The sequence below is a fragment of the Rhinatrema bivittatum genome, chromosome 5 (genome assembly GCF_901001135.1).
Source record: "Rhinatrema bivittatum chromosome 5, aRhiBiv1.1, whole genome shotgun sequence".
Classification (NCBI taxonomy): Eukaryota; Metazoa; Chordata; class Amphibia; order Gymnophiona; family Rhinatrematidae; genus Rhinatrema; species Rhinatrema bivittatum.
In genome coordinates, this window is record NC_042619.1 from 78,670,662 (window position 1) to 78,685,851 (window position 15,190).

At 43.6% G+C, this 15,190-nt stretch overlaps 1 protein-coding gene across 1 annotated transcript in view; it reads left to right on the forward strand.

The window, feature by feature from the left end:
• Nucleotides 1-15,190, forward strand: part of RNF17 (ring finger protein 17) — a 1,084,608-nt gene that overhangs the window by 249,983 nt on the left and 819,435 nt on the right. The window contains exon 9 of the mRNA XM_029603155.1: nt 10,891-11,186. Within this exon, the coding sequence (XP_029459015.1) occupies nt 10,891-11,186 (296 nt within the window). The remainder of the gene's footprint in view (nt 1-10,890; nt 11,187-15,190) is intronic.

The following is a 15,190-nucleotide window of genomic DNA, read 5'->3' on the forward strand; positions in this document are numbered from 1 at the left end:
TTTGGAGTGGCCTTAGAGGGAACAGGCAGTGCGCGCCAAGCTCGGCGCGCGCAAGTTGCACAAATGTGCACCCCCTTGCGTGCGCCGACCCCGGATTTTATAAGATACGCGCGGTTACGCGCGTATCTTATAAAATCCAGCGTACTTTTGTTCGCGCCTGGTGCACGAAGAAAAGTACGCGCTCGCGTAATTTTATAAAATCTACCCGTTTAGCAGCTACATGGGCTACCTCAGGTCTTCACCCCTGAATGGGTTTATGCTGCTTTTGTGTTGCCCTTGATAATCTGGGAGCAATAACCAAGTTACAAAACAATTCATTATGGTTACAAAAATAAAGCTTCAGAATCCAATCTCTCTCAGGTTCCATTGTAAAGCTAGCTATCAGAGTGGAGCTTTTATCTTTCCCTATAATTTCTCCAGCAATGTAGATATACCTAGGCTCTCAAGACAGCTGGAGCTGTTCTTTTTCATCTCTGCCGGCGTCTTCTTGTCCAAAGGTATATAATAGGCTTTAGAAATCAGTAGTATGACTTTAGGAGGCATTTAAAATATTCAGCATGTATCTCTTTAACATATCTATGGAGAGACTGTCAAATGTTTTGGGAAATTGGTGAATCTCTCAAATTCTTCCAATAGTGTTCTGACATCATATGAACATGCCATACTGGGTCAGACCAAGAGTCCATTAAGCCCAGCATCCTGTTTCCAAAAGTGGCCAATCCAGGCCATAAGAAGCAAGTACCCAAAAACTAAGTTTATTCCATGTTACTGTTGCTAGTAATGGCAGTGGCTATTTTCTAAGTCATCCCCACTTTAAAGTCTCATTTGTCTTGAAACCTTAGCGCTTTCTCTCCCAATTGTGCGAGACTTTTTAATGTGCATGAATCCACTGCCCCTGGGATTGAAATTGTCTGTGGACTTAAATAGATTAGAAATAGCTTGAATTTGATTTGTTAGTTATGATTCCATTGCTACTAGTGCATTCTATGGTGGAGGAAGTTGATTGACCTTATCAGCACTGACCTGGGAGTACCTGGAGCGTTAATGTTCTCTGGGCATTGAGATTCCTAGTGCATATTTTAGTAATTCACCTACTCCATTTTGCAAAGCCCCTGCTCTAAACATAACTGCTGATATCCCTGCTTGAGCAATTGGGGTTGAGCATTCTATAGCTTCTCCCAAGTTGCTTTCCATACCCCCTCACTGTGTCTGTAATATCTACTGACACCTCCAGACCTTTGTCACATCCTCGTTCATCTCCTCCTGGAAGGGTGACCCTGGTGACAGCTTTGGTCCTGTAATGGCTATTGCCATCCGGTCTTCTAGCAGGTAGGATTGGCAGCTCGTGCTCCTCAGGGCTGAGCAATATTCTGTCAGGGAGCCTGACAAATCTTATGATGTGTTCCTCCCTCCCCCTCCCCCCCCCCCCCCCCCGACACCAGAGGTTGCGTGTCATCTTTTTGTATTTAAGATTACATACCAGTCTGTTGTCCTATATTCTGGCATTGTCCCAGGATGTAGGGCTATATCCTGGGATGGCCTCTTTGCTTACCCATCACTTGAAGCCACAAAGGAACTAAAATATTTGAATGGGAAAAAAATGCTGAGCTTGGGGGGTAATCTTAGCATGCTTATATCCAGACTTTTTTTTAGTAATCAAAATATGTCCTGCTGCCTATTGGTGAAGGCATAACCAGAAAAAACAAGGTGATAATGCCCCTGTACAGGTCCTTAGTGAGGCCGCACCTGAACTACTATGTTCAGTTCTGGAGACCTTATCTCAAATGACAGAATGGAAGTGGTTCAAAGAGAGGCAACCAGAATGGTGTAGGGTCTGAACAGAGAGACTTAGATGAGACTGAAAGACCTAATATAAATAGCCTGTAGGACAGGAGACACAGAAAAGACATGATATAGACTTTCAAATATTTGAAAGGAATTAATGATGCACAAAAATTGAATCTTTTCCAATGGAAAGGAAGTTGGTAAAACTGTCACATTATGAAATTCTAAGGGGGATGACTTGAGAACAGTGTCAGGAAATATTTCTTTATTGAAAGGGTGGCATATGCATGGAATGCCTTCCAGGAGGAGGTAGTGAAGACTAGAAGATAATGGAATTCAAAGAACATGGGACAAACAGAGGATCCCTACTGGCTAGAGAATAGAAATGAAGAAATGGGGTAACCTCTGTAACACCTAAAGTTTCTATTTCTGCTTCAGGGTAACCTGCATAGAGCAGCAGTAACTGCCCGCCAAAAACGCATTTGGTTTCTTATTTGCTGTTTATTATATTACTATTGAAGTTGCTTTTCCCCCTTATTTTTTTTGGGGGGGGAGGACCATACTTAGACTCTTGTTTGTGACTACAGTGAATGGCTGGTCTTTAGTGAAAGTGAAGTTGCTTACCTGTAACAAGTGTTCTCTGTAGTAAACCAATTATACAAACCCTCCATCCTCCTCTTTGTTAGAGGTGTTGTCTTATTCATTTTAATTTAAAATTTATAGCCTGCTTGCTTTTTCTTATTTACCCAGTTTAGATTGTAGAGCAACACAGTTCCAAGCTACATAATGTAACAATGTAGTAAATGCACTATAATTAACCATCACATAATACATTATCCTTTCTTTGCCCCCTTCCCCACACATCTACACATTGTCTCAGATTAAAATCTCCCACAAAATGTACAGTTCCTAAATACATTTTGTGCCTGAACCATCACATTACCGTGTTAATATAGGTACAAACTAATATCACTCTTGAATAATTTAATCCACTCTGTATACTCAGCACTATACTGATCCTTAGTTCTCCCATACATCTTTCACAGTTACCTTGTGTTACAAGATTTATCCCAGGACAAGCAGGATGTAGTCCTCACATATGGGTGACATCAGTAATGGAGCCCTATGTACGGAAAAACTTTTATCAAAGTTTCTATGGAACTTTTGACTGGCACCAGAGTGCCCACTGAGCATGCCCAGCATGCCATGATATTCCCTGCCACAGGGGTCTCCCTTCAGTCTTCTTTTTTCCGCGGAGCCGTTAGCCTCGTGGTTAATCTGGAGTCCTGTGGTGATTTTCACCACACCTAAAACTTTAGAAGAAGTTCAGGAAAAACTTTCACCGCAAGGGTCTCCCTTTCATTCCATCGCGGTACGTTTTTCCCCTGTGATTTCCGTCTGTTCCATACCATTTTTTAAGCCATAGCCTTCGGCTGTCCGGCAAAAATGGCCTCTGGTTTTAAAAAATGCCCGAATTGTGCGCGAAATATGTCCTTTATGGACCCGCACCAAGAATGTGTTCTTTTCCTCTGCGAGAAACATGACGTCAAGTCCTGTAGTTTATGCGCCGAGATGACATCGAAAGGACATCGGCTCCGGATGGAGAAAATGGAGCATCTCTTCAAAATTCAACTGCTCCCAACGACATCGACGTCAGCCCAGTCATCGCCTTTGGGATCGATACGGCAAGTTGTACTGAAACGACTTCCAGGTGAGGCCGGAGATGCTTCTACTCCCTCCCCCTCGCCATCGTCGAAGGCGTCCACCTCCGGCAGCGAAAAGCATAAAGAGAAGCATTGGCATCGATGCCAGCACGCCATTGAGCCGGTGCCCGCTGAGCCATCGACAGATGCAGCCTCCGCTAAGAAAGCTCGGACGAGCGCGGAGGCTCCAAGGCCCTACGGTACCAGGGCGATCCCCACCAATATCGGTGCTGGGCACCATACCTCCTCAGGGCTCTAAGGAGGTATCGGTATCGCCATCGCCGCCTCCCCCCATAGCTGCTCTGATACCATCAGCTATGCGGGCGGAACTTGATGGTTATATCCATCAAGCGGTTCGACAAGCGCTCCTCGATGCGGTACCATTCCAGCCATCGACACCGATGTCTCCATCAACACCAGCTTCGATGCCTTCGGAGCCATCGATGCTGATTCTACCATCGATTCCGCCACCGATGCCCTCGGTGCCGCACCCGATGCCTGCACTGATTCCACCGGTGACTCCATCGGTGCCTACTTCAGAATTTACCATTCTACAACCATTGATGAAATAAATTGGACACTTTACTCAATGCAATATCGAAGAAGCCAAGAGACATCGATGAAGAACCTGTTCTAGGACCCTCAGGAGTTCCCAGGCCTCATCAGCCTTGGTCCCCTTTACTACCACAGATGCCTAAGGAGACACCACTGGTGCCAATCACGCCACACCTACTGAGGTCTCCAAGAGATACAGGCACAGATAGACACAGAATACTCCTCAGAAGAGGACATACTGTCTGAACCATCACCTCCTGAGGACCGTAGGAAGTCTCCTCCGGAAGATTTATCTTTCTCAAACTTTAAGGACATGGCGGACACCATTCCTTTCCAGTTGCATGCAGAGGTGGATTCCAGGCAAAAGACACTGGAAGTTCTACAATTTGTAGATCCTCCCAAGGAGATTTTGGCGGTGCCAGTACATGAAGTTTTACAAGAACTCATGTACCGAATATGGGAACATCCAGGTTCACTTGCAGCGGTAAATAAGAGGTCAGATGCCACTTACTTAGTCCAACCCAAACCCTGGGTTTCAAAAGACCCAGCTACCTCACCAATCGGTGGTAGTGGAATCGGCCCAGAAAAAAGCTAAAAGGTTGAAGTCTCATGCCTCTACACCACCTGGAAAAGACAACAGATTTATGGACAACCTGGGTCGTAGTGTCTTCCAGGGCTCTATGTTGGTATCTCGGATTGTATCTTACCAACTCTTTAAGTACCAACGAAATCTTTGGAAACAAGTCCAAGACCTAGTTCTCACTTCCTAATCAATATCAGGAACCATTTCTTCAAGTGGTGCATAAAGGCCTAGAGGCAGGCAAACATGAAGTTAGGGCGACTTACGACAGTTTTGAAACTGCAGCACGTCTCTCTGCTTCAGGAATAACTGCTCGTAGGTGGGCCTGGCTAAAGGCATCCGATCTCCGACCAGAAGTACAGGAGAGACTGGCCGACCTACCCTGTTTAGGGGATAACCTGTTTGGTGACAAGGTTAAAGAAGCGGTTGCAACTATTAAAGATCACACTGAGACACTTAAGCAACTTTCCTTAAGACACAACCCCCGGCCAGGAGACCTCCTAGAAGGGATATCAGGCGTCCTTATTACTGCCAACGCCGTTACTATCCCCCATCGAACCGGGCAAGACCGTCTCGCCCAGCTCAGCGTCCTCAGGCTAGGCAAAGGCCTGCAAGGCCTCAACCTCCTCCTCAGACTGCATCAACGTTGGGATTTTGAAAGAAAATCAGAGAGCAGCAGCCAACCCACCAATCCACTTCCACACCTACCAGTAGGAGGTCGGGTAGCCTTTTTCCATCACACCTGGACCTCCATAACCACAGACCAATGGGTACTTTCCATTACAGCTCACGGTTACCGATTGGATTTCCTCACTGTACCAAATCTCCACCAATCTCATCTTGGACAGTGAACCACCATTCCAAAATTCTACAAACAGAATTATCCACCCTTCTGAGAGCCAGGGCCATAGAACCAGTTCCCAGGCCTCAGCAGGGCAGAGGATTCTACTCCCGCTATTTCCTCATTCCAAAGAAAACTGGAGGCCTCCGTCCCATCCTAGACCTCAGAAATCTCAACAAATTTCTCAAAAAAGAAAAATTCAGGATGGTATCATTAGGCACCATGCTACCTCTTCTTCAAAGGGGGGGATTGGCTCTGCTCTCTGGATCTTCAAGACGCCTACGCTCACATTCCCATTTTTCCTCCTCATCACCAGTACCTGCGATTTCTGGTCGAAAGAAAACATTTTCAATACAGAGTGCTTCCATTCGGCCTAGCCTCAGCACCTTGAGTGTTCACAAAGTGTCTGGCAGTAGTGGTGGCACATCTTCACAGACAAAAGGTATATGTATTCCCTTATCTGGACGATTGGCTCATCAAGAGTCAAACACAAGAAGGAGCTCTCAATTCCCTCAAGCTCACAGTCAACTTGCTTCACTCTTTGAGATTTCTCATAAACTACTAAAAATCCCAATTCACAACATCTCACCTGTTACAATTCATAGGTGCAGATCTAAATACCATCATAGCAAAAGCTTTTCTTCCAAGAGACCGTGCTCAAACACTTGCTCTCCTGGCACACACTCTCCGAAATCACTCTCAAGTTACAGCTCATCAATGCCTCACCCTACTCGGTCACATGGCCTCCACAGTTCACGTCACTCCTATGGCCAGACTGACCATGCGACTAATGCAATGGACACTCAAATCTCAGTGGATTCAAGCCATTCAACCATTGTCCACTTCCGTTCAGATAACGCAGGAACTGCGTTCCTCCCTCCCTCTGGTGGATATCAATAAACAATTTGCTCAAAGGTCTGCCTTTTCAGCAACCATTTCCACAAGTGACCTTAACTACAGATGCGTCCACCTTAGGCTGGGGAGCACACATTGGTCATCTCAAGACCCAAGGGACGTGGACAAAAACCGAAGCCTCTTTTCAAATAAACTTCCTAGAGCTTCGAGCTATACGTTATGCCCTACAAACGTTCAAGGACTGCCTTTCACACAAGACTGTGCTGATTCAAACGGAAAACACAGTAGCCATGTGGTACATCAACAAGCAAGGGGGAACAGGTTCCTACCTCCTTTGCCAAGAGGCAGCTCAGATTTGGGACTGGGCTCTAACACACTCCATTCTTCTACGAGCCACTTACCTGGCAGTCATCTGCAACATAATAGCCGATCGCCTAAGTCGTCTGTTCCAACCACATGAGTGGTCCTTGGATCCAACGATAGCAACCAAGATCTTCCAATGCTGGGGTCAACCAACAATAGATCTCTTTGCATCCCATCTGAAGTACAAGGTGACCAATTACTGCTCCCTGTTACAACAGGAGAACAGCCTGCCAAAGGACGCCTTTGCTCGCCATTGGAACTCAGGCCTGTTATATGCGTATCCACCAATACCACTCATAACCAAAACCCTAGTGAAGCTACAACAGGACAAGGGGACTATGATACTCATAGCCCCATACTGGCCTCGCCAAGTACGGTTTCCCACACTGCTAGACCTCTGTCAGAGATCCCATTCGCCTGGGAGTAGCTCCCAATCTCATAACTCAGGATCAGGGTCGGTTGCGCCATCCCAACCTTCAATCCCTCTCCCTGACAGCATGGATGTTGAAAGCTTGATCTTACAACCACTCAACCTCCCAACCACTATATCTCAAGTGCTTATAGCTTCACGTAAACCTTCCACTAGAAAGAATTATTCCTACAAATGGAAACGGTTTACTTTGTGGTGCACTCAGAAATCTATAGATCCTTTCATTTGCCCCACTACCTCACTACTAGATTACCTTTACCATCTTTCAGACTCTGGTCTTAGGACTTCATCGGTAAGAGTTTATTTGAGTGCAATCTCAGCTTACCATAAGCTGGGAGACACACCTATTTCTACACAGCCTCTCGTCAGTAAATTTATGAAAGGTTTAACTCACCTTAAACCTCCACTTCATTCCCCAAGCATACAATGGGACCTGAACGTAGTATTAGCCAGGCTCATGCGTTCTCCATTCGAACCCATAGATACCTGTGACCTTAAATATCTTTCATGGAAAACTTTATTCCTCATAGCCATTACATCAGCTAGAAGAGTCAGTGAACTACAAGCTCTTGTCACATACAAACCTTTTACAAAGTTCCTACATGACAGGGTGGTCCTCCGTACTCTTCCTAAATTTCTTCCAAAAGTAGACACGGAATTCCACCTGAACCAATCTATAGTTTTACCAACATTCTTTCCAAGGCCTCACTCTCACCAGGGAGACAGGGCCTTACATACCTTGGACTGTAAACATGCACTATCCTTCTACTTAAACCGCACTACAGTCCAAAGGAAATCCAGTCAACTATTTGTATCTTATGATCCAAACAAACCAGGTGAAACAGTGGGAAAACATACTTTGTCAAACTGGCTAGCAGATTGCATACAGTTTTGTTATGAAAAAGCAGGCCTTACTCTTCAAGGGCGAGTAAAAGCACATTCAGTCAGAGCGATGTCAACCTCAGTAGCACACCTTCGCTCTGTACCTATTCTGGACATTTGTAAAGCAGCAACATGGAGTTCTCTTCACACCATTGCAGCTCACTATTGTTTAGACAAAGACGGAAGACAAGATTCAGCCTATGGACAATCTGTCTTAAAGAACTTGTTTCCAGTGTAATCCCAACTCCTTCTACATCCAACCTGCTGTGATCTTCGGCTGATTCATTTCAACAACTATACTTCACCGTTGTTTCACTACAAAATGACTCAGCCTCTAGCTTGCTAATCACCCATATGTGAGGACTACATCCTGCTTGTCCTGGGATAAAGCAAAATTGCTTACCTTGTAATAGGTGTTATCCCAGGACAGCAGGATGTAGTCCTCACGAAACCCACCCGCCACCCCGCGGAGTTGGGTCCGATACGTTTTATTATTTTATTTTTGGCTAACGCTAATTGCTGCAAAACAGACTGAAGGGAGACCCCTGTGGCAGGGAATATCGTGGCATGCTGGGCATGCTCAGTGGGCACTCTGGTGCCAGTCAAAAGTTTCATAGAAACTTTGATAGACGTTTTTCCGTACATAGGGCTCTATTACTGATATCAGCCATATGTGAGGACTACATCCTGCTGTCCTGGGATAACACCTATTACAAGGTAAGCAATTTTGCTTTATGCAATTAATTTGACTGATAACCACAAGTATGTTTTGAAGGATTAACATGCTAATCCATCGATTAGATGGTGGCCTAGTTTCCCTTCTGGATCCCTGCTCTCTTCCCACTACCCATAGCTAGCCAAATACCTAATATGAAACACGTTCTCTTCCATCAACAAGGGCATGATATTTAATCTGTGATTAGCTGTTATCTGACTTGAGGGGATGTGAGGTTGCAGCAGTATGGGAACTGCCAAGCATTTGCGTTAATGATAGTTGAGGTCTTTCCAGAAAGGTCTGGAGCAGATGTATGGTGCCAGGCATGGTCTTGACACCCTGGTGTGACTCATGAATGTCTTCAAAGAACACGTGTTACATGTATGCAGCTTTCTTTTTCATATGTATGAAGACTGAATTACCCTCTGTCAAGATTGAGGCACATTAGTAGGACAATATAGGGAAGCTATAGCATGCTAAGTAATTTCTAGGTTTGCATTCCTACTTTATTGTATAGATTTATCATCTGCTACATTTTGAGGGCATAAACAAGCATGGACAAAAGAGAGCCAATTGATATAGTTTATCTGGATTTCCAGAAAGCATTTGACAAAGTCCCTCATGAGACACTTTTTAGGAAATTGGAATCATGGGATGGGGGCAGTGTCCTATTGTGGATTGCAGACTGTTTAAAAGATATGAAAACAGAGTAGGGGTGAATGGTAAATTTTTCCAATAGAGAAAGACAAATAGTGGAGTGCCCCAGGGATCTGTTCTGGGCCTATTGCTTTTTAATATATTTATAAACGACCTAGAAATGGGACCAGCGAGTGAGGTGATCAAATTTGCTGAGGAAATCAAACTACTCAAAGTCATTAAATCACTAGAAGATTGAGAAACATTGCAGGAGGACCTTGCAAAACTGGAAGACTGGGCCTGAAAATGAAATTTAATGTGCACAAGTGCAGTGATGCACTTAGGGAAGAGTTCCACATTAAGGTTCCACATTAAGAGTCAGGAAAAGGGTCTCTGCGTCAACTATGATAATACTTTGAATTTTTCTGCTCAGTATGCAGCAGCATCCAAGAAAAGTAGGAAGAATTAGGAAAGCAATGGAGAGTAAGACAGAATATCATAATACATCTGTATTGTTCCATGGTGACCTCATTTTAAATATTTTGTGCAGTTCTGGTCACCACATCTGTAAAAAGAAATAGAAGAATTAGAAAAGGTACAGAGAAGGGAAACCAAAATAATGAAAGGGATCGAATGATCCCTCTGACGAAAAGCTAAAGAAGTTGGAGAAGAGATAGCTGAGGAGAAATATGATATAGGTCTATAAAATAATGAAATGGAATGAATAAACATTAATCAGTCGTTACTTGGGAACACACAATGAAGTTACTAGGTGATATATTTAAAACTATTAAGAGAAAATATTTTTTTACTCATAATTAATCTCTGGTATTTGTTGCCAGAAGATGTGGTGAAAGCTATTAGTGTAGGTATGTGTTAAAAAATGTTTTGGACTAGTTTCTGGTGGAAAAATTCATAACCATTTATTAAGATGGACTTATCCCAAGGATAAGCAGCATGGAATCTATCTACCCCTTGGGATCCTGCCAGGTACTTGTGAACTGGATTGGTTACTGTTGGAAACAGAATACTGGTCTTAATGGACCTTTGGTGTGACCCAGTATGGCAAGTTTTAACGTTCTTATCACAATTTTAGTTGTAATTATTTGTCTTGATACTCTGCATTTGCTTAAACCTTCAAACCTTCCCACAGATGTCATAGTAAGAAAGGTTAAATGGATAATTTAGATGGGAAATCTAGTAGCTTGTTGGTTTTGAAACCCTCAATGTAGCTCCTCGGAGGATTTTTGTTCAGGCCTATGGACTGAGCAGATGTTATAAATGATGGCCGGAGAGTGACTTGTATAACAAAATAACTTATTAAAGGTGATAGAGAGGAGAAAGGGAGGGGGGTCAAAGAAGGAGAAATGATAAATGGGATGAAAAGAGAGAGAGAATGGGTGCTGGGCAACAAAAGTTGTGACTAGGGTTGGGTAAAAGTGAGGAGATCCAAAGAGGAAAAAGGGGAAGTTGTTAATAAGAGGCAAGAGGGGGGGTTTGAGTATTAAGAATCAAATTAACTATTAAACTTATTTATTTTTTAAGTGGATGCCTCCTTGGAGAAAGTGGAGACCCTGGACAAAGCATTCATCTGCCCAGTAATCAAACCGAATTATCAGAGTGGGGCACTTATTTGTCTCTTGAACGAAGTGGAACAGAACCAGCTGTTAAAGATTTTCAAACAATACCTCAGGAAGCTTGCATGATGTATAAAGATATAAAGAACACTTATCCTCAAGAAGTAGCTTCATCAGCATTCCAAAAAAATGTTACTGCCTTACCACAAGCCTTGTGTAACCCTGATGTGATTATCGAGGAAATAATTGAAGATGGTCAAGAATGTGAGTATGCCTTTTTGATGGCTTTTATTTATAAATTGTGCCTCTTAGAATGAAATCACTAAATCACATTATGAAAATGAAAAATTTGCAATAGTCCATATTTGTAACTTTAAAAAGGTTTGCTTATTAAAAATTGATGTCATAGTCCTCACCCCTACAAGAGTACATTTTGTCGAGTATTAGTTGTAGTACTCAAAAATCTTCTTTGAGCTCTTTTTAAGACCCCGCAAAGTTCTGGTCAGTGACTTGACAGGGATATCTTCTGTAACAAAAAAAACAAAACAATCTTACTCTTATTGTCAGTAGTGTTGGGGATACCATGGAGATAAGGTACTTGGAGCATTTGCTAGAAGACATCTTGTGGGCCATCCATTGCTCCTACCATGTGACAGGGGCCGACCAACGGCACCGGTAGCCCCAGTGACATAGTATGGGCAAAGGCTATCGGCAGCATTTGAATACTGGCAGCCGACGGCCCGAGTGCAGGAGATCATTCCTGCACCCCCGCTGGACCACTAGGGACTCTTGGCAAGTCTTGGGGGGGGGGGGGGGGGTCAGGAGGGTGGGGGTTGTAGTTAATTAACTTTAAAGGGTTGGGATGGGGTGTTTTGTTTTTGTTTTTTCCAACAAAGAGAATGATAAACGTTTTCTGATCCTGGGAGTGGACAGAAATGGCCCTCCCCAGATCCGAAAATGAAATGGGGACCAAACAAATTTTATGCCCTCCCCTAATTTGCTCCATAAGACGCACCCTCCCCTAATTTGCTCCATAAGACGCACAGACGCCCAGGAACAGAGCTGGTTTAGCACACCATTATTATTTATTTTTAATTTTCCTGCTCTGAATCCTAGGTGCATCTTATGGTCAGGGCCGTCTTATGGAGCGAAAAATACGGTACTTTTTTGGGAGGACAAAGTTGCTTTCTCTTAAAATTAATGGGTTTTGGTGTAGCCAAAAGCAGCAGGGTGAGAACAAGGGAAGCCAGGGTTTGAATCTTCCTATGGTTGATGCCTCATGACCATGGGCAAGTCTCTTCACTCTCGATTGCTTCAAGTACAAACTGAAATTGTAAACAAGGGCCAGGTAACTTAGGACCTTGATTGCAGCACTCTATTTGAGTTTTTAGGATATCCACTGCATACATATACATTTCTTGCATATTCACTGTAGATATCTTGAAAACCTAATAGAATTGCAACACTTGGACTGGATTTGCCCACCCCTGCTTTAAGTCCTCTGGGGCTGGGACCTACTAGTTGTACCTGAATTTGTGTAATGCACTTTGAGTGCAGATTTGAAAAGATGAGTAATTAAATCAAAAATCCAAATTCACTCCTTTTTGGACAACTTTGTGAAAGAATAGTAGGCTTATGAGATAATGTCTATGTGTCCCGTCCCCCCCCCATATATCTTTAGGTGCTCTATCTTCACTACATTTTCAGAATGCTGGATGGTCCAAGAAGGTCTTGGGGGGGAGGGGTGGAGAAAGGGAACCAGTTGTGTGGATGTATGCATATCCCAGAAGTTCAGTGTGGAAATTCTTCTTCCAGATATATTTTAGATTTGCAGTTAACACCTTGATAATGTCCCTTAGAGGTCCCTTATCTGTATTATATGCATCTCCTTTTATGAATCTACTTTTTAGCTGTTTGTGTATTAATTTTTTAATGTGATGGATTACTAGCACACAATTTACCAAAGATTCATAAGGACAAGTGACTGAGGAAGAGGTACTTTCAAAACTTAACATCTTAGTAGTAATTCTTTTTTCATTCATTTTTATCTGAACTTGTTTGCATGTATTGCTGCTTTAAAAATCCCCAATAGTTTTTCACAATGCTCATTGTTCTCTCAGGGTAATTACAATATTTATTGTATAAATTCTTTTGGATCATTCGTTCAAGGATTCATAGTTAACTTATGTGGCTATCTCTGCTCCTTCCCAAAATGCCTCCCACCCACCCTCAGAACGCTCCCGACTTATCCGGCTAAATTCTCGTCCCTGTTCATATCCAAATCAGTCCAGACAAGTGAGTTTTGCATCGCTTCCAGCAGATGGAGACAGAGAAAAACTGAGGCACTGCTATGAATCCAAGAGTGCCACCTGCAGTCCCTCAGTATTTCTGTCTCTAGCAGATAGTAGAGGTGCAAACCTGCAGCTTGACAAAAAAAGACTAAGAATTTTTGGGAAGTTTTGAAATTGGACTGAGGCTCCCTGAAGTATTAGCTCCTTTGTGGGCCATGCTTCAAGTGGAGCCAGGCAACCAGGGGGTTTTGAAACACCTGGCTGGTTGAGCCCTCTGCTTTCCAGAGGTCCTGATAGCCAGTGGACTGGCTCCCTTGTTGCCTCCGAGGTTGTCTCCTGCAAGCCGCCATCCTGTTAATGAAAATAACCCTGTTCTTTAATTTTGTTTTGAGTTTGTATTATGTTTATAAAAAAATATATAGTACAGCAGTTGATCTGAAGGCAGGAACTTCAGTCTGGGCGCAGTGGTCGGAGTGCTTTAGACAGCGGGAGCTGTCTGTTCTGGCAGGAGGGAGAGAGAGATAGCCGCAATTACCTTCTTTGCTGGGGGATTCTGGGGAGAGAAGTTTTCCTATGTGTCACTTGGTTGGGCACAACACTTAAGCTGCATGTGCGGACCTGCCTTTTTTTCCTTCAGTGCGTTCAAGCCAAATTTTATTCTTTAGCAGCCGCATGGGTTATGGTGCCAATGCCGCACATGGTAGCATGCAAAGCGTGTGGTCTCTGGTCCATGGGACTCAATGCATGTTCCCTCTGTACTGGCTGTAGTTAGAAGGGTCCATTGGCCTTTGGGGGCCATGGCTGCGCTCCTAGGGGGGATCACAGAGTGCAGCCATGCTTGCAGGGGATCGCGGGCAGGGGCCCTCGACCTCCAGGGATTCCCCTCCTGTGGGCTCAGGTAGGATAAGACCGGTGACCCACAGACACCCATTATTTATTTATTTATTTATTTTATTTAACATTTTTCTATACCGACCTTCAAGGTTAAATACCATATCAGGTCGGTTTACATCGAACAGGGGTAGATCAGTGTAACATAACATAACAAAGGAACAACTTTTTATAATTAGTGGAGGTAAAGCAGAAAAGTAAGAAAGTTACATAATAACAAGGACCATGAACTAGGAAGCTGAATTCAGCTGGAAAAAGAGAAACCTTAAGAATGTATTAAATTAAAATACTAGGAGACTAGTAACTGATGAGAATATTGAAGGGGCGAAGTTCCAAATTCAATGCTGAGTAGTTGTAGTTGTCTAGTGAAAGTTTGAAGGATCAGGGAAGGCTTGTAAGAAGAGCCAAGTTTTGAGTTTTTTTTTAAATGTTGGTAGGCACGGTTCCATTCTGAGTTCTGCAGGTAGGTTGTTCCAGATGGCTGGACCTGCTGTGGAAAAAGCTCGGTCTCTGGTAGAGATGAGTCGTGTAGCTTTAGAAGGTGGGGGTTGTAGTGCTCCTTTGTAGGTTTCTCTCATTGGTCTGTTGGAAGTGTGGAGTTTGAGTGGGAATTCGAGGTCAAGATGGAGGAAGCTATGAATTGATTTGTGAATTAGAGATAAAGCTTTGTGCAGAGCCCTGTGACTGACTGGTAACCAATGTAAATTACGGAGGACGGGCGTAATGTGGTCTCTCTGGTTGGTGCTTGTTAAAATTCTCGCTGCAGCGTTTTGTATCATCTGTAAGGGCTTGGTTGTTGAGTTGGGAAGGCCAATGAGGAGAGAGCTGCAGTAGTCAATTTTGGCAAATATTAGGGATTGAAGAACAGTCCTAAAGTCATGAAAAAATAGGAGAGGTTTGAGTCTTTTTAACACTTGAAGTCTGTAGAAGCACTCTTTAGTTGTGGTTTTGATCATATTCTTTAGGTTAAGACGGTTGTCTATAATTACTCCAAGGTCTCTCACATGAGTGTGGGTGAGACAGCTGTGCAGCCCACAACTCTACCCCCCTACTCACACAGGGCATTGAGAAGCTTAAAAAACAGTA